At 36.5% G+C, this 25,000-nt stretch overlaps 1 protein-coding gene across 1 annotated transcript in view; it reads right to left on the bottom strand.

The window, feature by feature from the left end:
• The window catches only part of spdef (SAM pointed domain containing ets transcription factor), a 42,190-nt gene that overhangs the window by 1,104 nt on the left and 16,086 nt on the right, over positions 1 to 25,000 (bottom strand). Inside the window, exons 2-5 of the mRNA XM_079840230.1 lie at positions 14,720 to 15,125; positions 11,740 to 11,937; positions 7,162 to 7,209; positions 4,278 to 4,412 (exon numbers count right to left, since the gene is read on the bottom strand). Of these exons, the coding sequence (XP_079696356.1) occupies positions 4,278 to 4,412; positions 7,162 to 7,209; positions 11,740 to 11,937; positions 14,720 to 15,119 (781 nt within the window). The 5' untranslated portion in view covers positions 15,120 to 15,125. The remainder of the gene's footprint in view (positions 1 to 4,277; positions 4,413 to 7,161; positions 7,210 to 11,739; positions 11,938 to 14,719; positions 15,126 to 25,000) is intronic.

The raw sequence follows: 25,000 nt of genomic DNA, 5'->3' as shown, positions 1-25,000 counted from the left end.
CCTATCAGATGAACGTGATCATCTCTGAGCTCAGCCATAACTTCCGCTAAGTGAGGTCAAAATACGAGCCTGGTCATAGATGTATCGATCGTAGATGCTCATTCGGCTGATCCGTGCAAGCGCTAATGAGGCATCTACGTTTACATCTATGACCGCGCTCGTATTTTGACCTCACTCAGCGGAAGTTATGGCGGAACTCAGAGATAATCACATTTGTCTGATAAGAGGTAAAATAATAGCATAAATACTGCTGATGGTTTGTCTAGATCAGACCCTTATTCATCATCTGGGGTCGTTTAAAGCCCTTTGAAGCTGCACTGAAACTGTCATTTGGACCGTTTGGAGTCCATTGAAGTCCATTATATGGAGAAAAACCCTGGAATGTTTTCATCCAAAACCTTCATTTATTTTCGACTGCAGAAAGAAAGACATGGACATCTTGGATGAGATGGGGGTGAGTAAATTATCAGCAAAAGTTTATTTAAAAGTGAACTAATCCTTTAAACCGTTGAGTTTTGCCATTTTCACATCCATTCACTCGATCTCCGGCTAGCACTTTTAGCATAGCTTAGCATAGATCATTGAATCTGATTAGATCCGATTAGCATCTCGCTCACAAAATGACTCAAGAGTTTCAATAATTTTCCTATTTAAAACTTGACTCTTCTGTTGGCCTGTCGCGATAGTCAATAAATAAATTAATTGCACAATAAAAAAAATGTGCTCGATAATTTTTCCGGCCGCAATAATTTCCATTTGCATGCTTAAAGCTACTCTGAAGTTGGCAGTTTGATAAATGCAAGTTAATTCTTCAGCTCAATCTTTGTGTGCTAAAAAGGCACATAAGTTCCTGTAGAGATCGCATTACATATTCTAAATTTTTTGCCAAATAAATGAAGAGAATTTCATGTCTTCTTTCATGCTGTATCAAAATCTCCCCTAGCTTTCCTCAGAGATGGTCCCAATAATGTGCTTAAAGTCAAGTCAAATTCAGTTTGTGCATGATTACATGATATAAAAAAAATTTTTAATACTGTATCTTCAATTGTGGATAATTAAGCTAAATATCATATGATGAAGTACATTTCTGGAGTGTTACAGATTAAAAGAAAAAACAACAACAAGAACCGTACAGAACCGAAAACCGTGCCACCCCTAATATGCACCTAAAACACAATCATCCGTTGCAGTTTTCATCCATTTTATTTATTGTTTTTGGTATTTATTCAAGTGCATTTTTTGTTAACAGACTGAGCGTCCATTGCTTTTATTGTTTTTGGTTGTTTTGTTCATTTATTGTGGATATTTAAAATGTTTTCCATTTTCAGTGTTAAATAGTCTTTAGAAATAAAAGTTTATTGATCTTTGAACATTATTATGCCATTATCATTATTTTAGATGAAAATGGTCTCAGAATGACAATATTATCGTTTATTGCAATAATTTCTTGGCCAATTTATCGTCCAGCAAAATGTGTTATCGTGACAGGCCTACTCTTATGTAGTTACATCGTGTACTAAGACCGACGGAAAATTAAAAGTTGTGATTTTCTAGGCCGATATGGCTATATTTTCAGGCGCTGTGTAATATCATTGCGGCGCTTCACACATGGGACGGCTCAAAGTTTGTGATTATTCCGCAGGAATGAGAGTTTAGTTCCTCGCCATATCGGCCTAGAAAATCACAACTTTTAATTTCCCGTCGGTCTTAGTACACGATGTAACTACAGAAGAGTCAAGTTTTAAATAGGAAAAATATCGAAACTCTTTGGTCATTTTTTGAGCGAGATGCTAACGGTCTAATCAGATTCAATGATCTATGCTAAGCTATGCTAAAAGTGCTACCGCCAGACCCAGAGATCGGCTGAATGGATTCAAAAACGGTCAAACTCAACTGTTCAACTCTATGGGAGTCGTTAAATTAGCATATTTTCAAAAACAATGGCATGTTCCTTTTAAAGGATTAGTTCACTTCAAAATAAACATTTCTTGATCATTTTACTCGCCCCCAACTCAAGTCTTTCTTTCGTCAGTGGAAAAGAAATTACGTTTTTGGAGGAAAACATTCCAGGATTTTTCTGCACATAATGGACTTCAATGGGAACCAATGGCTGAAGGTCCAAATCACTGCAGTTTCAGAGGCTCTGACCAATCCCAGAGGAAAAGAGTAAAACCATCGCCACATTTACAACACAAACACACATTTATACACTTTAACCTCAAATGCTCGACTTCAGTTTGTATGATGTCATCACGTCGGAAAGGTCACATGATGTAGGTGGAAGTGCCGACCCAGCATCTCATGTTCTCCTCCAACTGTAAAATCGTCCGTCATCGTTGTTTTCCCTTTATTTGTGTAAAGGGCGTTTGATCGACAGCATCGTGGGAACATCGACAGCAAAAGTGGGAACAAGTGGCAAAAGTGGGAACTATGTCAGGTTGCTATTTATTGACTATAGCTCAGCCTTTAACACCATAGTTCCCATTAAGCTAACACACAAACTCCTGGATCTAGGCCTGAATTCTTCTCTCTGCCTCTGGATTGAAGATTTCCTCACTGGCAGACCCCAGGCGGTGAGAGTAGGCCAGTTCACCTCCACCTCCATCACCCTGAGTGTTGGAGCTCCACAGGGCTGTGTGCTGAGTCCCCTGCTCTACTCTCTCTACACCCATGACTGTTTGTCCACACACAGCTCCACCTCTATCATCAAGTTTGCTGATGATACTGTTGTCCTGGGTCTCATCTCCAACAACAATGAGACGGCATACTTGGACGAAGTGGAGCAACTGACATCATGGTGCCAGGACAACTGTCTCTCTCTGAATGTTAACAAGACCAAAGAACTGATTGTGGACTTCAGGAAGAGACAGCATCGGTCATACTCCCCTCTCATGATCAGCGGGACACCGGTAGAGAGAGTGAGCAGCTTCAAATACCTGGGTGTGAACATCTCCGAGGATCTGACCTGGACTACACACATCCAGACACAGGTGAAAAAAGCCAGGCAAAGACTGTACCACCTGCGCCAGCTGAGGAAATTCAGGGTTTCACCAGCCATCCTGAAAACTTTCTATCGAGGGGCGATAGAAAGTGTCCTGACTCAGTGCATCACAGCGTGGTACGGGAACAGCACCAGTCAAGACTGCAAAGCCCTGCAAAGAGTGGTGCGCTTATCCGAGCGCATCTCAGGCTCAGCTCTCCCGCCTCTGCAGGACATCTTCACCAAACGCTGCAGAGGTAGAGCTACCAAAATCATCAGAGACATTAATCACCCTGCAAACTCTCACTTCACCCTGCTGCCATCTGGTAAGCGCTTCCGTAGCCTGATGGCAAAGACTGAAAGACTCAGGAGGAGTTTCTTCCCCCAGGCCATCAGACTCCTGAACTCAGTCACGTGACTTCACTTCACCCCGCACACGCATAAACATCCAGTTTAAACATTAACATCCACATACTGCCATTGCACTGCACTTTACGTTCCTATTGTTACTGTGTAACAACCTGTAATAAACCTTGCACATTATACTTCTTCATATATACATATATATATATTTTATGTTAACCACTTATTTTTAAGTCTACAGTTTATCTCACTTATCATATCCACATATTTTTTATATTTTTATTTTATCTTATTTCCAATTTTTATCTTTACTTGATTTATTTATAATCCTACTTATGTTAATACTTTTTATTCTAATTTTATTCTATTTCTATTTTAATTTCTTGTAACTGTTATTTGCACTGTCCATGGAGCGGACCTGTTTACATTTCACTGCCAGTTGTATATTGTGTATATAACTGTGTATGTGACAAATAAAACTCTTGAATCTTGAATCTTGAATCTTGAATTTAGTCTTTGCACGTTCGTCGGCACTTCCACCTGCGTCATGTGACCTTTCCGACGTGATGATGTCACACGCCGTGAAGAAGAACAACACAGAAGTCGAGCATTTGAGGTTAGAGTATATAAATGTGTGTGTGTGTTGTAAATGTCAGAGCCTCTGAAACTGCATTGATTTGGACCTTCAACCGTTGGTTCCCATTGAAGTCCATTATGTGCGGAAAAATCCTGGAATGTTTTCCTCAAAAAACTTTGACTGAAGAAAGAAAGACATGGACATCTTGGATGAGATGGGGGCGAGTAAATCATCAGGAAATGTTCATTTTAAAGTGAACCAGTCCTTTAAAGCATCATGGTAACCACCCAAAACGTGTGTTTTTCACTGAGCCATCATCAGCATCCAAGACGGGCCATGATTGTGTGGTGTCCTCACCTTTGTCTTTATTCAGCCAGCGGATGCAGCGTCCATAACTGTGCGGCTTGAGGAGAAGTTCTCGTAGGAACTGCCACAGGTGGATCGGCTGACCAGAGCAAGACGAATCCGCTTCTGACCACAGCTCTTCACCTTCTGGAGACAACACACACACACACACACACACATGCTCAGCGGGATTTTGCCAAGTAAGACATTTCCATCCTAATCCTATCACCTAAACCTAACCCATAAGTTATCCATAAAACCAGAGGGAAATGATAGGTGAATAACACTTATTGTAAGCCTAACATTGACATAAATTGTCCCTCAAATCTGATTGGTTGATTGGAATGTTGTTCCAGGGACATGTGGTGAAATCGTCAAGCATCTCAATCTTTAAAGGTGCAGTGTGTAGTATTCACGAGGCTCTATTGACAGAAATGCTCACATAACTATGTTTTCAGTGGAGTATAAAGATCGTTATGTTTTTATTACCTTAGAATGTGCCGTTTCTATCTACACACACCCTTATGGTGCGTTCACACCGGACGCGATTCGCGCGAGTGATTTACATGTTAAGTCAATGCAGAGACGCGAAATGGCATTCTGCGGCGCGATTCGCGCGAATGAGGAGGCGAGATTCGCGCGATTCGCGCGATTGAGGCGGCGCGAAGGACGCGAATTGAGCGTTTTGAACGCGCGATTCGCGCGAAACGCTCAAGTTGAAAAATCTGAACTTTGGCGGATATTTCGCCCCGCGTTAACCAATCAGGAGCTTGCTCTAGTATTGACAACAATGAGGAGAAAATCTGTATATTAATATCTGGTTCAGACAATATGATTATCACTGTGATAACATTAAATGACATGAAACACAACCCAGTCTCTTTTTGTTAAATGCAAGTTTATGTATGACCAAGAATACAAAAGGATAAGTAATGTATAACAAGCTATACATGAAATAAAACAAACAATGCAGTCAAACATTCAAAGTCAGTGCTAGTAGGCTAACGTTACAACTGCAACGCACAGTTATAGCCTAAAAATATAAAGTAATGAAACTTATCTTTGCCCTCAGCCTAAACGATTTGCCAGGGAACAAATTATAGATCCATGAGACCAAAGATCGGCCGTTACAAGACGAATTATAGCTCGAGACACACCACAGAGACATCAGAGCCAGCGGTAGACGGCAGAAGGACTGGCCGAGGAAAGGTTGCCCTCGCCGGCTTTCACGTGCGCTGAGCGCGCTGTCCGCTGGAGCTCACAGCTCCGACAACGGCAGATAAAATGTTCAAATAGGCACTGTTTATGTAAATAAACCACAGATTTGAGCTTTAAACAACTACATTATCGACTGAAAAAGTCTTAAAACTACGTTTTGTCACACATTAACAGTAGATATGAACAAAAAAAAAGACATGTAAACACAGTCCATGTCAGCCATTTCTCAACTAGACGAGCTGCTGGCGGAAGCCCCGCCCATGACGCGAATTCGCATCTGTTGTGCAGTGAATGTCACGCGCGATTCGCGCGAATTTCACGCGCGATTCGCGCAAGTAAACTCAAAATGTACACGCGTCCACCTTCGCGCGATTAGCGCGAATTATTCGCGCGAATCACGTCCGGTGTGAACGCCACATTACAGTGAAGCCGCCATTTTGTGCCGCCATGTTTCTACAGTAGCCCTAAAGGGACAAACTTCTCTGCAGAGCGCTAGCTACTCTCTGCTCTCTCACACGACGACATCTTTGTCCTGTGTGGGCCACCGTAGTAGCTTCTCAATGTGCTTTGAAAGGGAGGGGTGAGCAGGTGCAATTCACAACCTCAACTCTAGATGCCGCTAAAACTTACACACTGCACCTTTAACCACTTAAAGTCCGCGGACCCTGTACTAAATGACTCTGGTACCATTTCCGCCTGGATTTGGCCGAACCAAATTGAAAAGCTTCACATACACACATACGGTCTAAGTTTAACATTTTGGTGTCGTTTTACAGGAAACCCTTTGAAGTTTCATAAAACACCGCTAAAAGTGATAAATATGTAAGTATATGTTGTCTGAGCTGTATGAACGGCCCAAACTGTCTGCAGGGTGCTAGAGCACACAGGGCCTGAGTTACACACTTTCAAAACTGAATTTATATATATATTAAAAAAATGGAGTCTCTTTTCTGGGGGGGTTATTACAGCTTAGACAACCTATACTTACATGTTTATCACTTTTAGCAGTGTTTTATGAAACTTCAAAGGGTTTCCTGTAAAACGACACCAAATTGTTAAACTTAGACCGTATGTGTGTATGTGAAGCTTTTCAATTTGGGTCGGCCAAATCCAGGCGGAAATCCCAAAAATGGTCCCAAGAGGTTAGAAAAAGCTATCCGTTTAATAAAAATACATCCATACTGTATCTAAACTCAAAAAGTAGTGAAACTCTCTGACACGAGCATGTTTTGTCATTCATTTCACATCCCTCCATTGATTATTATAAAAATACAAAAACACAATTCAAGTATTCAGGTACAGTCGGTTATGTGATGCTTAAATGCTCAATTAATGCATTACAATTTAACTCATTCGATTTTATTTGACTAAAACTAGAAACAATCAGGTGACTAAAATATGACTAAACTGACAAAATGAACACTGGTTTTAGTAAACAATATCGTAAGCATCAGTACCTCGATATTGCTAGTGTATTTGTAAAAGTAGTGTGATAAAAATTTAAATAAAAGTCTGTATTGAAAAAGATAACCTCTTTAATTGATCTGATCTGGAGGTTAATCATGACAATGGCATCTCTTTGCCTTTTCTGGTCTGTGGTGGTAGATTTGAACGTTAATACCGTGGTATTTGTCTGTATTATAGTAATGTCTGTTACTGATATGAGTGTGTGACGTACCTCTCATCCTGGTCTCTCCACCCGAACATCTTTCCTTCATCCAGGCAGCTGACAAACAAACAAACAAACCAGAAATACACCATGAACACACACATGCAATTTATGGATTTAAAATACAGTTTCAGACGTGTAATATCAATATGAATATAAGCAAGTGAAATGGAAAGAAACTCATACAGCTGCTACAAGTTATGATTAATAGTCGTTTTTCACTATGAGTCACCTGTAAACATGTTATATTAATAAACTATGTTCATTGTTTTGACAGTATTTCTTAACTTAAAGAAATGGGTCTTAAAATGCATTCTACATATAAGCGAATAAATGGGTTTTATTAAAAAATATTAACATTATTATTAATAATATTTTAATTGTTCTTTATTTTAGTTTGTTTTTTGTAATTTTATTATGTACTGTATCTCAGTTGCCAAGTTTCTCATCTAATATTTTCTATTTTATTTTAGCCTTAGGTAACACTTTATTTTACTGACGTAGTTACACATTACCACATGTACTTACTATAGGATTAGTTGCATGTAATTATGCACAATTTACTGTTTTTACTATGGTAAGTACATGTAACGTGTAACAAAGACGCTGTAAAATAACGTTGGGTAAAACTTTATTTGGTAACACTTCATTTTAGTGTCATTGTTACATGTTACATGCAGTTGTAATAGCTATATATTATCCATAATTACATGCAACCATCATCTTAAAATAAAAGGTTACACTTTATTTTAAGGTGTCATTGTTACAGTGTAATTATATATTTAAGTACAGAGTAATATTAAGTAACTACATGTACTTACTATAGTGTTATGGTTTGGTCTAATTTACTGTTATTACTATAGTTAGTACATGTAACATGTAAAAAGGGCACTGTAAAATAAAGTAACATAAAAAATTTCAGTTTTACTTAACACTAACAACACTGAGTAACACTTTATTTTAGAATTATATATGTTACATGTACTTAGTAACCCCTACTGCACTTAATATTACTCAGTACTTAACAGTAAATTATGCATAATTACAAGTAACTTACCCTCAACCAAACCCTAACCCTGTAGTAAGTGCATGTTGTTAATTAATATTACTCAATACTTAAATATATAATTACACTGTAACAGTGACACCTTAAAATTGTAGGTAACACTTTATTTTACAGTGTCTTTGTTACATGTTTACTATAGTAATGACTATAAATTGTGCATAATTACATGCAAATAACCCTATAGTAAGTACATGAAGTTAAAAATATTGAGTAAGAAAAATGTAACTCCGTCATCTTAAAATATAGGGTTATACTTTATTTTAAAGTGTTTTAAGGTTTGTTACAGTGTAATTATTCATTTCAGTTCTGAGTAATATTAAGTTACTACATGTAATTACTATAGGGTTAGGGTTAGTTGCATGTAAATATGCATAATTAACTGTTATTACTATAGTAAGTACATGTAACATATATAACAAGGGCACTGTAAAATAAAGTGTTACCCAGCTTTATTTTAATTCACTTAAAAATGTCAGTTTTACTAAACAATAACAACACTGAGTAACTCTTTATTTTAGAGTTATATATGTTACATGCACTTACTATAGTAACCCCTACTGCACTTAATATTACTCAGTACTTAACAGTAAATTATGCATAATTACAAGTAACTTAACCAAACCCTAACCCTGTAGTAAGTGCATGTTGTTAATTAATATTACTCCATACTTAAATATATAATTACACTGTAACAGTGACACCTTAAAATTGTAGGTAACACTTTATTTTAAAGTGACTTTGTTACACGTTACATGTTTACTATAGTAAGGACTATAAATTGTGCATAATTACATGTAACTAACCCTATAGTAAGTACATGTAGTACATTGATATTGAGTAAGTACAATGTAACTCTGTCATCTTAAAGTAAAGGGTTACACTTTATTTTAAATAGTATTAAGGTTTGTTACAGTGTAATTATTCATTTCAGTACTGAGTAATATTCAGTAACTACATGTACTTACTGTACGGTTAGGATTAGGTTTTGGGGTTACACTTTATTTTAGAGCGTCTTTGTTACATATGTTACATGTACTTACAATAACAGTAAATTCTTTAAAAAAAATCTCTATAGTAAGTTCATGTAGTTAATTAATATTAAGTACAATGTAACTACAATGTAACAAAGTACAATGTAACTCCGTCATCTTAAAATAAAAGTGTAACCCTTTATTTTAAGGTGTCTTTGTTACAGTGTAATTATATATTTAAATACTGAGTAATAATAATTTACTACAGGTACTTACTATAGGGTTAGGGTTTGGTTGAGGGTTAGTTGCATGTAATTATGCATAATTTACTGTTATTATGTATTATTACTATAGTAAGTACATGTAACATATATAACAAGGGCACTGTAAAATAAAGTGTTACCCAGCTTTATTTTAATTAACATAAAAAATGTCGGTTTTACTAAGCAATAACAACACTGAGTAACTCTTTATTTTAGAGTTATATATGTTACATGCTCTACTGCACTTAATATTACTCAGTACTTAACGGTAATTTATGCATAATTAAAAGTAACTTACCCTAATCCTACCCTAACGCTTTAGTAAGTGCATGTTGTTAATTAATATTATTCAGTGCTTAAATATATAATTACACTGTAACAATGAGACCTTAAAATTGTAGGTAACACTTTATTTTACAGTGTCTTTGTTACACGTTACATGTTTACTATAGTAATGACTATAAATTGTGAATAATTACATGCAACTAACCCTATAGTAAGTACATGTAGTTAATAATACTGAGTAAGAACAATGTAACTCCATCATCTTAAAATATAGGTTAACACTACATTTTAAAGTGTTTTAAGGTTTGTTACAGTGTAATTATACATTTCAGAACTGAGTAATATTAAGTAACTATATGAACTTACTATAGGATTAGGTTTAGGATTTGGGGTTACACTTTATTTTACAGTGTTTTTGTTACATATGTTACAGTACTTACAATAACAGTAAATTCAACAAAAAAAACTATAGTAAGTACATGTAGTACATTAACATTGAGTAACTACAATGTAACTCCGTCATCTTAAAATAAAAGTGTAACCCTTTATCTTAAGGTGTCTTTGTTACAGTGTAATTATATATTTAAATACTGAGTAATAATAATTTACTACATGTACTTACTATAGGGTTAGGGTTAGTTGCATGTAATTATGCATAATTTACTGTTATTACTATAGTAAGTACATGTAACATAGGGCACTGTATAATAAAGTGTTACCCAGCTTTATTTTAATTAACTTAAAAAATGTCAGTTTTACTAAACAATAACAACACTGAGTAACTCTTTATTTTAGAGTTATATATGTTACATGCACTACTATAGTAACCCCTACTTCATTTAATATTACTCAGTACTTAACAGTAAATTATGCATAATTACAAGTAACTTAACCAAACCCTAATCCTGTAGTAAGTGCATGTTGTTAATGAATATTACTCAATACTTAAATATATAATTACACTGTAACAGTGACACCTTAAAATTGTAGGTAACACTTTATTTTAAAGTGACTTTGTTACATGTTTACTATAGTAATGACTATAAATTGCATGCAACTAACCCTATAGTAAGTACATGTTGTTAATTCATAGTACTCAGTACTTAAGTGTATAATAACACTGTAACACCTTAAAATAAAGAGTAACCAAATTGTATTGTAATTAGGGCTGTCAAAAGATTAATCGTGATTAATCGCATCCAAAATAAAAGTTTGTGTTTACATAATATATGTGTGTGTACTCTGTTAATTATTATTTATATATAAATACACACACATTCATGTATATATTTAAGAAATATTTGCATGTATATACTGAATATATAAATTTATATAATCTATAATATATATATAAATATAAATGTTTTATATGTAAAAATAACATTTTTTTCTTAAATATATACATGCTTGTGTGTGTATTTATATATAAATAATAATTAACAGAGTACACACACATATATTATGTAAACACAAACTTTTATTTTGGATGCGATTAATCGCGATTAATCGATTGACAGCCCTATTTTATTTATAAAACATTTATATTTATATATATTATAGATTATATAAATGTATATACATGCAAATATTTCTTAAATATATACATGAATGTGTGTGTATTTATATATAAATAATAATTAACAGAGTACACACACATATATTATGTAAACACAAACTTTTATTTTGGATGCGATTAATCGCGATTAATCTTTTGACAGCCCTATTTTATATATAAAACATTTATATATATTATAGATTATATAAATGTATATACATGCAAATATTTATTAAATATATACATGAATGTGTGTGTATTTATATATAAATAATAATTAACAGAGTACACACACATATATTATGTAAACACAAACTTTTATTTTGGATGCGATTAATCGCGATTAATCGATTGACAGCCTTAATTGTAATACAATGTTATGATATAGGAATGTTTGCATTCTGATTTTTGAATCAGTTCAGCGTTGACTTGTACAGAATATCTCACCTGATTTCCAGATATCCAGATGTGCGTGTAGTGTTTCACTGCACTGTGGAGATCGCTGCCGGAAATCTTCCTCGCTCATGGAGCACAAGTCTTTCCCATCCAGGTCCTGGAAGGCCTTTCCCACCTGCGGAAGCCGGTAGAGATGCTCCGTCCACAACAGCCACTTCTGAACGTTCCCACAATTCCACTCCATGGGGTCTGAAAGATCGGATCAGATAAATCACTCATCCGGATCGGTCCAACCACCTCTGGCAAAAGCACACGGCTGTTTGGACAGACTCCAGAACGTCTTAAAGAGAGTTAGTGAAGGAAAACGCCATTCAGGAGAGCAAACACTGGGTGTTTACGCAAGGTGGTGTGACTTTATGAAGGCGCAAAATTTAGCATGAAACACAAATTGCATTGTTCATAAAACAAGGGACACGCCGCTGACAATTAACGCTATTTTTCGAGATGCATCGCTATTTAAAAACCCGACGCGCGAATGTTTGCTTTCTCATCATCGTTATACGGGAGGGGCTGGAGTGTACTTAAGGAAAGCTCTCGGCACATTAGTGAAACTCCGGAGGATTAGGCAGATCCTGGTGGAGATACGAGAAGGCTGCCTTCAGGGCTGGTTCAGTCAAAGGCCCTTTCTAACAGTTTCATGATGACTGTTTGCATGACTCAATCATAACCCAGAGCCGCCTGTCACTCACTCTGACCATGGCTGATGAATGGGGAGATGCTCATTTGAATAAATGTCATGGCATGATTTGTTTTATTGCCACGCCTGAGATGCGTCATAGCTAGATTATTAATTTCATTGTTTGTTAGATTTGGCTTTTTGATCGTAATTTATTAATAGGTTAACTATATAGTATATAACTAATGCTGGGTTAAAAACAACCCGAGTTGGGTTGAAAATGGACAAAATCAGTGAATGGGTTTAATGTTTTTAACCCAACAATTTTTTGAAGTGTATAAGTACACTCTAAAAAAAAAAAGGTTCTATATTGCACCAAAAATTGTTCTTGGCTCGTAATCATAGGGGAACCTTTTTTAGTGCTATATAGCACCAATTTTGGTGCTTCAGTGGTTCTTCAGAGGTTCTTCAGAGGTTCTTCACTGGTTCTTTGACTAAGGTGCTATATAGCACTAAAAAAGGTTCCCCTATGATTACGAGCCTTTTTTTTTAGAGTGTATATATATAATTAAATAGATCTTAATTTAATCTAAATTCACACCTGTTTCAACGGTAAACCAGTGTAAATGTGTGTGTCGACACATGCTACTCTCGCCTAAACAGCTTTAAGATAAGGCATATTTAACATAAACATTAAACACATTAAATACATTGAGTGAACGTTTTGAAAGCAAGACATTTTGTACACATTTTACAATTTTGCACCAGTAAAGATCAATATATTTTTTTATTGAATTCTTTATATTTTATTTAAAACGTTTTAACCATTAAATACTATAGATATTTTTCTGTCAAAAATACAAATTATAAAAAAATGTGTTTTATATTTAAACAAACTTTCTATTTTTCTTTATATATATATATAAATAAACTAAATAACTATAATAATAACTTAATAACTATAAGAATTAATATTTAAATTCTATAATTTTTTTAATGACTATAAGAATTAATATTTAAATTCTATATATATTTTTAATGACTATAAGAATTAATATTTAAATTCTATATTTTTTAGGGCTGTCAAAAGACTAATCGCGATTAATCGCATCCAAAATAAAAGTTTGTGTTTACATAATATATGTGTGTGTACTCTGTTAATTATTATTTATATATAAATACACACACATTCATGTATATTTTTAAGAAATATTTGCATGTATATACTGTATATACATTTATATAATCTCTAATATCTGTAAATATAAATGTTTTATATATAAAAATAATATTTTTTTCTTAAATGTATACATGCTTGTGTGTGTATTTATATATAAATAATAATTAACAGAGTACACACACATATATTATGTAAACACAAACTTTTATTTTGGATGCGATTAATCTTTTGACAGCCCTAATATTTTTTAATGACTATAATAATTAATATTTAAATTATATATATCTTTTTTTAATAACTATAATATTTAAAATATATAAATATTTTTTAATGACTATAATAATTAATATTGAAATGATATATATATATTTTTTTAATGGCTAAAATAATTAATATTTAAATTATATATAGTTTTAATAACTATAATAATTAATATTGAAATTATATATTTTTTTAATAACTATAATTCATATTTAAATTATACATTTGTTTAATGACTATAATAATAAATATTTAAATTATATATATATATATTATAACTAAGAATGAATATTTAAATGATATATACATACATATATATATATATATATATATATATATAATTTTTTTTTTTTTTTTTTTTAATAACTATAAGAATGAATATTTAAATTATATATATATTTATATAAACACTTCATTAAAAATGTATATTAATGTTATTTACTTATTTAAAATATTTTAATTAATAAATGTTTAATGACGTGTATATATGTATATATATAATATGCATATATTTATTTTTTTTGTTTTGAGTTAATAAAAAATACATTTTAATATTTAAACAAAATTCCGATTTTCTTTTAAAAATAAATGTATTTTTTAATGAATATAAGAACTAATGTTTTAATATTTAAATTATATACATTATATATATATATATATATATATATATATATATATATATATATATATATATATATATATATATATATATATATATATTATAAAATGTTATAATTAACATTAATTTCAATTATTTAATATTTAATTAATTCTTAATTGTATTACTTTTTAAATAATGTATCTATGTTTATTATATATTTAATTAATAAAATAGTATAATATAAAAATATACACGTCCTTTCCGAATGGTTCTGCAGCTTCATCAACCAACATAATAGTCAGTGTAATCTCACCTGGCGTGATGTTGAGAAGTTTACAAGCGGTTTCGATGTCCTTCAGAACCTCTCCCACCACCAGACTCTGCACCTGCTCTAGAGATCTCTCCTCCACCTGCTCCTCCAGGGTGGGAGACAGCGGCGAAGCTCCCAGCCCAGGGCTGTCGATCACAGGGCACTGCTCCGGCTCCGGCTCCAGTCTGGACCCGCCGGCCGAGGGCCCGTCCGAAACCCGCACCAGCCAGGCGGCGTCCTCGGTGAACAGCATATCGAAGCAGGACAGGTAGAGTCCCCGGTCCGAGCCCGGTTTGAGGTCCACCATCTCTGACGTCTGCACATCTTCTCTCTTGAGAAGGGCCAGCGAGCTCTCAGTGAAGCCTGTGGCGCTGTCTGTCTGGATTCGGACCGGACTGGCCATCGTCTCCTGCAGAAGAACCAGAAGAGACTTTATCCCCCTGACTATATAAGAGCTGCTGGTTCATAGCCAACCACAGAAAACACTGAGCCGCGGTGATGCTGGTTCTGTTTTTAAGGGCTTCGGGACGAATGGGAATGCATGCGGGGAGCAAACTGGATTTGACTGAGTCTGTTACTCATGGGTCACTGGGACCGAATGACGGGTGACACTGAAGCAGAGCAGCGGTTTGGAGGACCGCTTTCAAGGTGCCGTCCCCACTCTCCTGTCTCCTGTGTCAGCATGAGATTTTAATCAAATCACAAAGAGGGAAAGATGCTTCAAATGTGGGATGACAGGAGAGGCGGGTTGGAGCTGATGTCTATCTCCAGTAGCCGGGAGGTAAAGATATGGAGGTGGGAAGATTGCTGGAGGGAAAGCGGCGGCTCGGATTGCAAGTTCACTGGAAGACAATCAAAAATTATAGCCTTCGAGAACCGTCTTTTTAAACTGCTGGTTAACAAGCAAACATTTCCTCAAAGAGCAAGAGTCAGTGTGTGACTCTTAATAAACTGATATATATATGTTGACTGGTTAACAAAAATCATCTCGGTAATTGAAATAAAGCTATATATATATATATATATAAAATTAAAAGTTAAATATTAATTATTATATTAACCAAAACAATAAAGAAATATATGCTGTTTTAAAAGAGTTTAAATATTAATTTACAATAATTTTATTTAACTATTTTATCTCAGTAGTTGAAATAAAGCTCTAAATTATATATATATTGAAATAGATTTTTTTATTAATAAAAAATAAAATATTTAATATTAATATTTGACTTTTAATTTACATGTACACTCACCTAAAGGATTATTAGGAACACCACACTAATATTGTGTTTGACCCCCTTTCACCTTCAGAACTGCCTTAATTTTGCATCTTGCAGCTGATGGAGATTTGTGGGATGCACATCCAGGGCACGAAGCTCCCGTTCCACCACATCCCAAAGATGCTCTATTGGGTTGAGATCTGGTGACTGTGGGGGCCATTTTAGTCCAGTGAACTCATTGTCATGTTCAAGAAACCAGTTTGAAATGATTGGAGCTTTGTGACGGTGCATTATCCTGCTGGAAGTAGCCATCAGAGGATGGGGACATGGTGCTCATAAAGGGATGGACATGGTCAGAAACAATGCTCAGGTAGGCCGTGGCATTTAAACCATGCCCAATTGGCACTAAGGGGCCTAAAGTGTGCCAAGAAAACATCCCCCACACCATTACACCACCACCACCAGCCTGCACAGTGGTAACAAGGCATGATGGATCCATGTTCTCATTCTGTTTACGCCAAATTCTGACTCTACCATCTGAATGTCTCAACAGAAATCCAGACTCATCAGACCAGGCAACATTTTTCCAGTCTTTAACTGTCCAATTTTGGTGAGCTTGTGCAAATTGTCGCCTCTTTTTCCTCTTTGTAGTGGAGATGAGTGGTACCCGGTGGGGTCTTCTGCTGTTGTAGCCCATCCGCCTCAAGGTTGTGTGTGTTGTGGCTTCACAAATGCTTTGCTGCAGACCTCGGTTGTAACGAGTGGTTATTTCAGTCAAAGTTGCTCTTCTATCAGCTTGAATCAGTCGGCCCATTCTCCTCTGACCTCTAGCATCGACAAGGCATTTTCTCCCACAGGACTGCCGCATACTGGATGCTTTTCCCTTTTCACACCATTCTTTGTAAACCCTAGAAATGGTTGTGCGTGAAAATCCCAGTAACTGAGCAGATTGTGAAATACTCAGACCGGCCCGTCTGGCACCAACAACCATGCCACGCTCAAAATTGCTTAAATCTCCTTTCTTTCCCATTCCGACATTCAGTTTGGAGTTCAGGAGATTGTCTTGACCAGGACCACACCCCTAAATGCATTGAAGCAACTGCCATGTGATTGGTTGATTAGATAATTGCATTAATGAGAAATTGAACAGGTGTTCCTAATAATCCTTTAGGTGAGTGTATGTAAACCAGTTGACTAGTTAAATAAAACTATTGAAAATCATCTCAGTAATTGAAATAAAGTTAAAATAAAATATAAATAATAAATGCAAAACTTAACCTTATTTCAGTCGCATAATTTCTTTAAGCTTAAGATTAAGTATAAAGTTGCAAAAAATAAAACTGGAATTAATAAAATAAATTAAAGCTAAATAGAAATGTTAAAAAAACTAATAAAAATGGCAAATAAAATAAATAAATGACTAAAACTTAAACTGAAAATATATAATAACACTATGAACAACATTTGTACATTTCCCGTTGCAAACATGAGAGATGCTTGTTCTTAACACACTGACCTCTGCTCAGATATTAGAGTTGTTCTGTGCATAAAGGCTGTGTAACATTAAAATCTGCCCGAGGCGTTTAGGAAACTAAACTCCCAGGAATGCAGAAACAGGTGTAAAATCTTCCCTGTGACAGAAAGAAGGAACATCATGAATCATGCTGTCAGGACCTCCACCTTACATGAAGAACATCGCTGGTGCTGTCCGGAGAACACACAGCGCCTGATTTAATGAGCGGGTCACGTGAGTACAGCTGTAAAAGCAGAAACTGTTAAACTCATGCTTTAGGAGGATGTTCAAGAATGCATTAGACTTTGCAACTACAACCCCAAATCAGAAAAAGTTGGGACAGTTTGGAAAACGCAAAAAAAAAGAAGTGATTTCTAAATTTACTTTGACTTGTTTTTCATTGCAGAAAATATGAACACTAAATATTTCATGTTTTGTCTGGTCAACTTCATGTCATTTGTAAATATGCATCCTTTCCTGTCATTCAGACCTGCAACACATTTCAAAAAAAGTTGGGACAGTAAAGCATTTACCACTTTGTAATGTTGCCATTCCTTTTCACAACACTTAAAAGACGTTTAGGGACTGAAGACAGCAAGTGATGAAGTGTTTCAGGTGTAATTTTGTCCCATTCTTCCTGCAAACAAGTCTTAAGGTGGGCAACAGTACAGGGTCTTCCACACAGATCGGGACTGCAGGCAGGCCAGTCAAGTACCCGAACCCTCTTCCTCCGCAGCCAGGACTTTGTAATGTGTGCAGAATGTGGTTTTGCATTGTCTTGTTGAAATATGCATGGACGTCCCTGGAAAAGATATCTTCTTGAAGGCAGCATATTATGCTCCAAAATCTCTATGTACTTTTCAGCATTAATGGTGCCTTCACAGAAGTGCAAGTTACCTTTGCCAAGGGCACTGACACAACCCCATACCATGACAGACCCTGGCTTCTGGACGTGTTGCTGGTAACAGTCTGGATGATCCTTTTCTTCTTTGGTCTGGAGCACACGGCGTCCATTCCTCCCAAAAAATACCTGAAATACTGCTTCATCTGACCACAGTACCCGTTTCCACTGTGTGACGGTCCATCCCAGATGCCTCGAGCCCAGAGAAGTCGACGGCGCTTCTGGACACTGTTAACATAGGGCTTCCTTTTGGCACAGTACAGTTTTAACTGGCATTTGTGGATGTAACTACGTATTGTGGTACTTGACAAAGGTTTGCCAAAGTAGTCCTGAGCCCATGTGGGGATATCGCTTCTAGATGAATGACGATTCTTGATGCAGTGCCGCCTGAGGGATCGGAGATCACGGTTGTTCAGCTTAGGCTTGGCCTTGTCCTTTACGCACTGAAATTCCTCCAGATTCCTTGAATCTTTTAATTATGTTATGCACTGTTGAATGTGAAATATCCAAATCTCTTCCTATCTTTCTTTGAGGAACATTGTTTTTAAACATTTCAATAATTTTCTCACGTATTTGTTGGCAAACTGGCGATCCTCGGCCCATCTTTGCTCCTAAAGGATTAGACCTTTCTTGATGCTGCTTTTGTACCAAATCATAATTACAATCACCTGTTGACATCACCTGTTTCAAATCACATCATTATTTAACCATTTTACCTCATTACTAGCCCTAAATTGCCCCTGTCCCAACCTTTTTTGAAATGTGTTGCAGGTCTGAATGACAGGAAAGGATGCATATTTACAAATGACATGAAGTTGACCAGACAAAACATGAAATATTTAGTGTTCATATTGTCTGTAATGAAATACAAGTCAAAGTAAATTTAGAAATCACATCTTTTTTTCTTTTTCTTTTTTGCGTTTTCCATACTGTCCCAACTTTTTCTGATTTGGGGTTGTAGATGTCAACTAGCAGTCATTCGAGTTTTAGTAGACTGTGCTGTCGCCTGTGGAGAAATTAACGTTTTTTAATGTTGTTTATGTGTCTATGTGGTGTTTTTAATATGCTTTCAGACAAACCATGTGCAAATTCATAAGTCAACACAATTGTTGAGTATTTTCTCCTTAAAACTGAACCAAATACTGTCCCAAAAACACGGTTTGAAATCGCCAGTGTTTCACATCACGAACTACCTTGTAACCAATCACGTCAGCGAGTGCTTTAGCATATCATTAGCTATGACTGCTGTGGGCGGGGCTATGATGTGTATTATGATGTATTATGATGAACTATATGCGTTTATCCACTGGTAAAGAGCGATACTACAGTAAAGTTGAGCAAGTGAAGCTAGGGCTCATTTGCATATTCATGAGTCTGCGCATACTAAATGAGGCAAGTTACATTGAAGCTATTTTAAGGCTTGAAAACATTTCAGGCAAAAACGTTTTGGTGATCAAAGATGAGTTTTAAGGGATAAAATTATTGACTTCACGGGGACTTCTGAAAGAGTGCTGGATCTCCGGATCAAAACACAGGAGAAGAAGACGCAGAAACAAGCGATATCATCTGTCAAATAATGCGAGTGGCAACAAATGTTGCTTTTTTATTCAAATGTTGATGAAAAACAATGCATGGTTACACTTTATTTTACAGTGCCCTTGTTATATATGTTGCATGTACTTACCATAGTAATAACAGTTAATTATGCATAAAAACATGCAACTATTTTCCCTTTGGATGATGCCAATTCAGATCCAGTCCATTTCCCCTTTTCCCCACACAAACAGATCTTCCAGCAACCCACATTTCTGATTTCTGTGTTGGATTATATGTGTTTTATATTGATTGCCATAAATGCTTCATATAGAGATCCTGTGAGGGTATTTGTATCATAAGTAAATATTCGCCCATAATCGTTTGATTTAAAGTGCACAGCACAGATGGAGAATAAGACGCATTTGTAGGTAATCAGTGGTCATTAGGGCGTGTGTTCAGGACATTCCCCGTCTGCCACATGTTCTCGGACGGCCTCCGTTTGTTTGGACACACCATTTGCCCGTCATTCATAAAACCGTGAGATTGCTCCACACCCAGCAATAGCTGAGGAAATCAGGAAACAATCCGGATTATAGTGGCTCTAACCTTTTATTGTGTCTCTGTGTTGAATTTGCCCTCTTTTCTTTGAGTGAAATTAGCATTTTCACAATTTAAAGCTTGTCCCATTATATAAATAAACCCTTAAAATCATGGAAATTATTATTTGCATTTCATTTTTATTAAATGTTTTTGGGTAACACTTTACAGTAAGGTATAGCACTGACTAACAATTAATAATGAGCAAAATGTTACAGTATTTATTCATTTTGTGTTCATGTTAATTAATAAAAAGTGTAGATATTAATATCAGTACAACAGATACAACTTTTGATTTTAAAGGTCCCATGGCATGGCATTTTTCTATTATTTTATAATGTTTCCTGAGCTGTACTTATATTGTTAGTATGACTTTTACATCATAAAATGTCATAATTTAGAAATAAAAGGCATTTTTTCTATACTGCTGTTTGCCCTGTGGCTGAATGCCCTGCTTCAAGAGGCGTGTCTGCTGTGAGACTTCAGGAAAAACACCCACTGTTGTGATTGGCTGACATCTTTGCATTTTATATGAGCGGAGGGGGCGTGGTTTATCGAGGCACGAGCAGGCACGAGTCTGCCAGGGAGACGGATGGACCTGAGTTCACTTCTCATCAGTTCTCAGCATGTCTGAACTGTTTTAGTTACAGCATATACTTTAGGTTATTAGTCTATTTCTAGTCGGAGGGACTGTCACTCATGTCAGAAAGTTAGTAACTTTAGTAAATTATGGATCAGCGCTGACTGGAGACGCGAACCGTTTAGAACGATTCAGTCCGATTTGGTGAACTGATTCGGTTCACTAAAAAGAACTGGTTCAAAAGAAAGATCGTTCGCGAACCGGACATCACTAATGTATCAGAGACTGAGCTCAGCGATTGCTAACAAAGTTATTTATAGTAACTACTGAGTTATGAGAGCGCTGTCAGTCAGCGCGAGTTTATTGTGTTTGTATCTGAGAGTTCTGAATAAACAGTCACACCGAGTCCGTCTCTTCATCATTATTCTACCAACTTTGTAACACATGCAAAGTACCATTACAGCTGTCGAGATGAACGAGTTAAAAGTAAGTGTTGATAATAGCATTATTTTTAAAATAAAATAAAAGCGTCAGTGACGCGCGTTGAGTACACAGCGCAAACAAAGACACAACAGCAGTAATCGGATGTAATCCAGTTTATTGTGGGGCTAGGCTGGCTAGCCCGGATATGCTCAAGCTTACCCCCCTTCTGCTTAATCTCACGCCGCGTTTGGTGCCTCCGCTGTGGGCCAGATGCAGTACTGGGGGTCGGGGATGTTGAAGGCCGAGCTTCGGCGTGTGTGAGGTTTATCTCTGCTGATGTTAAGCAGAAACTCCCGACTGTATGCACATTTTAGAACCGATAGACGCGACGAGGACGTACAAAAACACTGACTCACAAGATATAAAACACGAAAACACCGTTCTGTCTGGAGAGAGAGAAGCCGCATTGTGTGCACGAATAATAAATAATTAGCTACACATCAGAAATCACTGATCACAGATCAGAAGGAACTGAAAAAAGACTTCTGTTTTCATTTGTACATCCAAACACTGAGAAACTGCCAGCGTTCACTCGTTCACAAGCAATGATGCAATGATCTCTCGACGAGCGTTTGCATGGGCGTGCCAGATTCTCTGGGCGGAGGAAAGGGAGGAAACCGTGCCTGCTTGGACGTCAAACCAGGAGACTTCAGGATTGGCTCGTCTGGCCTGTCATTTTCTCAAAGGCAGAGAGAGACAGCCAGAACTCGGTTTTACACCAATCAACATTTCTATCCACTTGGGGACAATATTCAGGCTAGGGGAACTCATATTAATGTTGAAAAACCTCATAAAATGAAAATTTCATGCCATGGGACCTTTAATAATGTAGTAAATGTTGAAATTAGCATTAACTACGATTAAGAAGTGCTGAAGAAATTATTTTTCATTGTAAGTTCACTTTGTAGTGAATTATATTAACAAATAGAACCTTGTCACCAATTGTTATGATTATTTATTTCATATTTATATCTGTTATTTGATGGCTGCTCGTCGTCAGTGAGGAACCCGGTGTGTGTGCGCTGATACCAATCTCTCATTTGAAAGACACGTTTTTAGCATCTGTAAAACCACATTCTTCCATCTTAAAAATATATCTCAGTTACGGCACATGCTCTCAATGCAGAAAGCAGAACAGTTAGTTCATGACCTAAAGGCTAGATTACTGCACTCTAAGAAATGCTGGGTTAAAAACAACCCAAGTTGGGTTGAAAATGGACAAACCCACCGATTGTGTTGTTTTAACCCAGAGAATGGGTTTTAACCCAGAGATTGGGTTGTTTTAACCCAGAGATTGGGCCAGCGATTGGGTTGTTTTAACCCAGAGGTTGGGTTGTTTTAACCCAGATATTAGGTTGTTTTAACCCAGAGATTGGGTTGTTTAAACCCAGAGATTGGGCCAGCGATTGGGTTGTTTTAACCCAGAGATTGGGTTGTTTTAACCCAGATATTAGGTTGTTTTAACCCAGAGATTGGGTTGTTTTAACCCAGAGATTGGGCCAGCGATTGGGTTGTTTTAACCCAGATATTAGGTTGTTTTAACCCAGAGATTGGGTTGTTTTAACCCAGAGATTGGGCCAGCGATTGGGTTGTTTTAACCCAGAGATTGGGTTGTTTTAACCCAGATATTAGGTTGTTTTAACCCAGAGATTGGGTTGTTTTAACCCAGAGATTGGGTTGTTTTAACCCAGATATTAGGTTGTTTTAACCCAGAGATTGGGTTGTTTAAACCCAGAGATTGGGCCAGCGATTGGGTTGTTTTAACCCAGATATTAGGTTGTTTTAACCCAGAGATTGGGTTGTTTTAACCCAGAGATTGGGCCAGCGATTGGGTTGTTTTAACCCAGAGATTGGGTTGTTTTAACCCAGATATTAGGTTGTTTTAACCCAGAGATTGTGTTGTGTTTTAACCCAGAGATTGGGTTGTTTTAACCCAGATATTAGGTTGTTTTAACCCAGAGATTGGGTTGTTTTAACCCAGAGATTGGGCCAGCGATTGGGTTGTTTTAACCCAGAGATTGGGTTGTTTTAACCCAGATATTAGGTTGTTTTAACCCAGAGATTGTGTTGTGTTTTAACCCAGAGATTGGGTTGTTTTAACCCAGAGATTGGGTTGTTTTAACCCAGAGATTGGGCCAGCGATTGGGTTGTTTTAACCCGGAGATTTGGTTGTTTTAACCCAGAGATTGGGTTGTTTTAACCCAGAGATTGGGCCAGCGATTGGGTTGTTTTAACCCAGATATTAGGTTGTTTTAACCCAGAGATTGTGTTGTGTTTTAACCCAGAGATTGGGTTGTTTTAACCCAGATATTAGGTTGTTTTAACCCAGAGATTGGGTTGTTTTAACCCAGAGATTGGGCCAGCGATTGGGTTGTTTTAACCCGGAGATTTGGTTGTTTTAACCCAGAGATTGGGCCAGCGATTGGGTTGTTTTAATCCAGAGATTGGGTTGTTTTAACCCAGATATTAGGTTGTTTTAACCCAGAGATTGGGTTGTTTTAACCCAGAGATTGGGCCCGAGATTGGTTGTTTTAACCCAGAGATTGGGCCAGCGATTGGGTTGTTTTAACCCAGAGATTGGGTTGTTTTAACCCAGATATTAGGTTGTTTTAACCCAGAGATTGGGTTGTTTAAACCCAGAGATTGGGCCAGCGATTGGGTTGTTTTAACCCAGATATTAGGTTGTTTTAACCCAGAGATTGGGTTGTTTTAACCCAGAGATTGGGCCAGCGATTGGGTTGTTTTAACCCAGATATTAGGTTGTTTTAACCCAGAGATTGGGTTGTTTTAACCCAGAGATTGGGCCAGCGATTGGGTTGTTTTAACCCAGAGATTGGGTTGTTTTAACCCAGATATTAGGTTGTTTTAACCCAGAGATTGGGTTGTTTTAACCCAGATATTAGGTTGTTTTAACCCAGAGATTGGGTTGTTTTAACCCAGAGATTGGGCCAGCGATTGGGTTGTTTTAACCCAGAGATTGGGTTGTTTTAACCCAGAGATTGGGTTGTTATAACCCAGAGATTGGGCCAGCGATTGGGTTGTTTTAACCCATATATTAGGTTGTTTTAACCCAGAGATTGGGTTGTTATAACCCAGAGATTGGGCCAGCGATTGGGTTGTTTTAACCCAGAGATTGGGTTGTTTTAACCCAGAGATTGGGCCAGCGATTGGGTTGTTTTAACCCAGAGATTGGGTTGTTTTAACCCAGATATTAGGTTGTTTTAACCCAGAGATTGGGTTGTTTTAACCCAGAGATTGGGCCAGCAATTGGGTTGTTTTAACCCAAAGATTGGGTTGTTTTAACCCAGAGATTGGGCCAGTGATTGGGTTGTTTTAATCCAGAGATTGGGTTGTTTTAACCCAGAGATTGGGCCAGAGATTGGGTTGTTTTAATCCAGAGATTGGGTTGTTTTAACCCAGATATTAGGTTGTTTTAACCCAGAGATTGGGTTGT

The sequence above is a fragment of the Gobio gobio genome (genome assembly GCF_949357685.1).
Source record: "Gobio gobio genome assembly, chromosome: 17".
NCBI classification, from domain to species: Eukaryota; Metazoa; Chordata; class Actinopteri; order Cypriniformes; family Gobionidae; genus Gobio; species Gobio gobio.
Note: the sequence above shows the minus strand (reverse complement) of the source record. Positions and strands in the feature narration are given on the sequence as shown.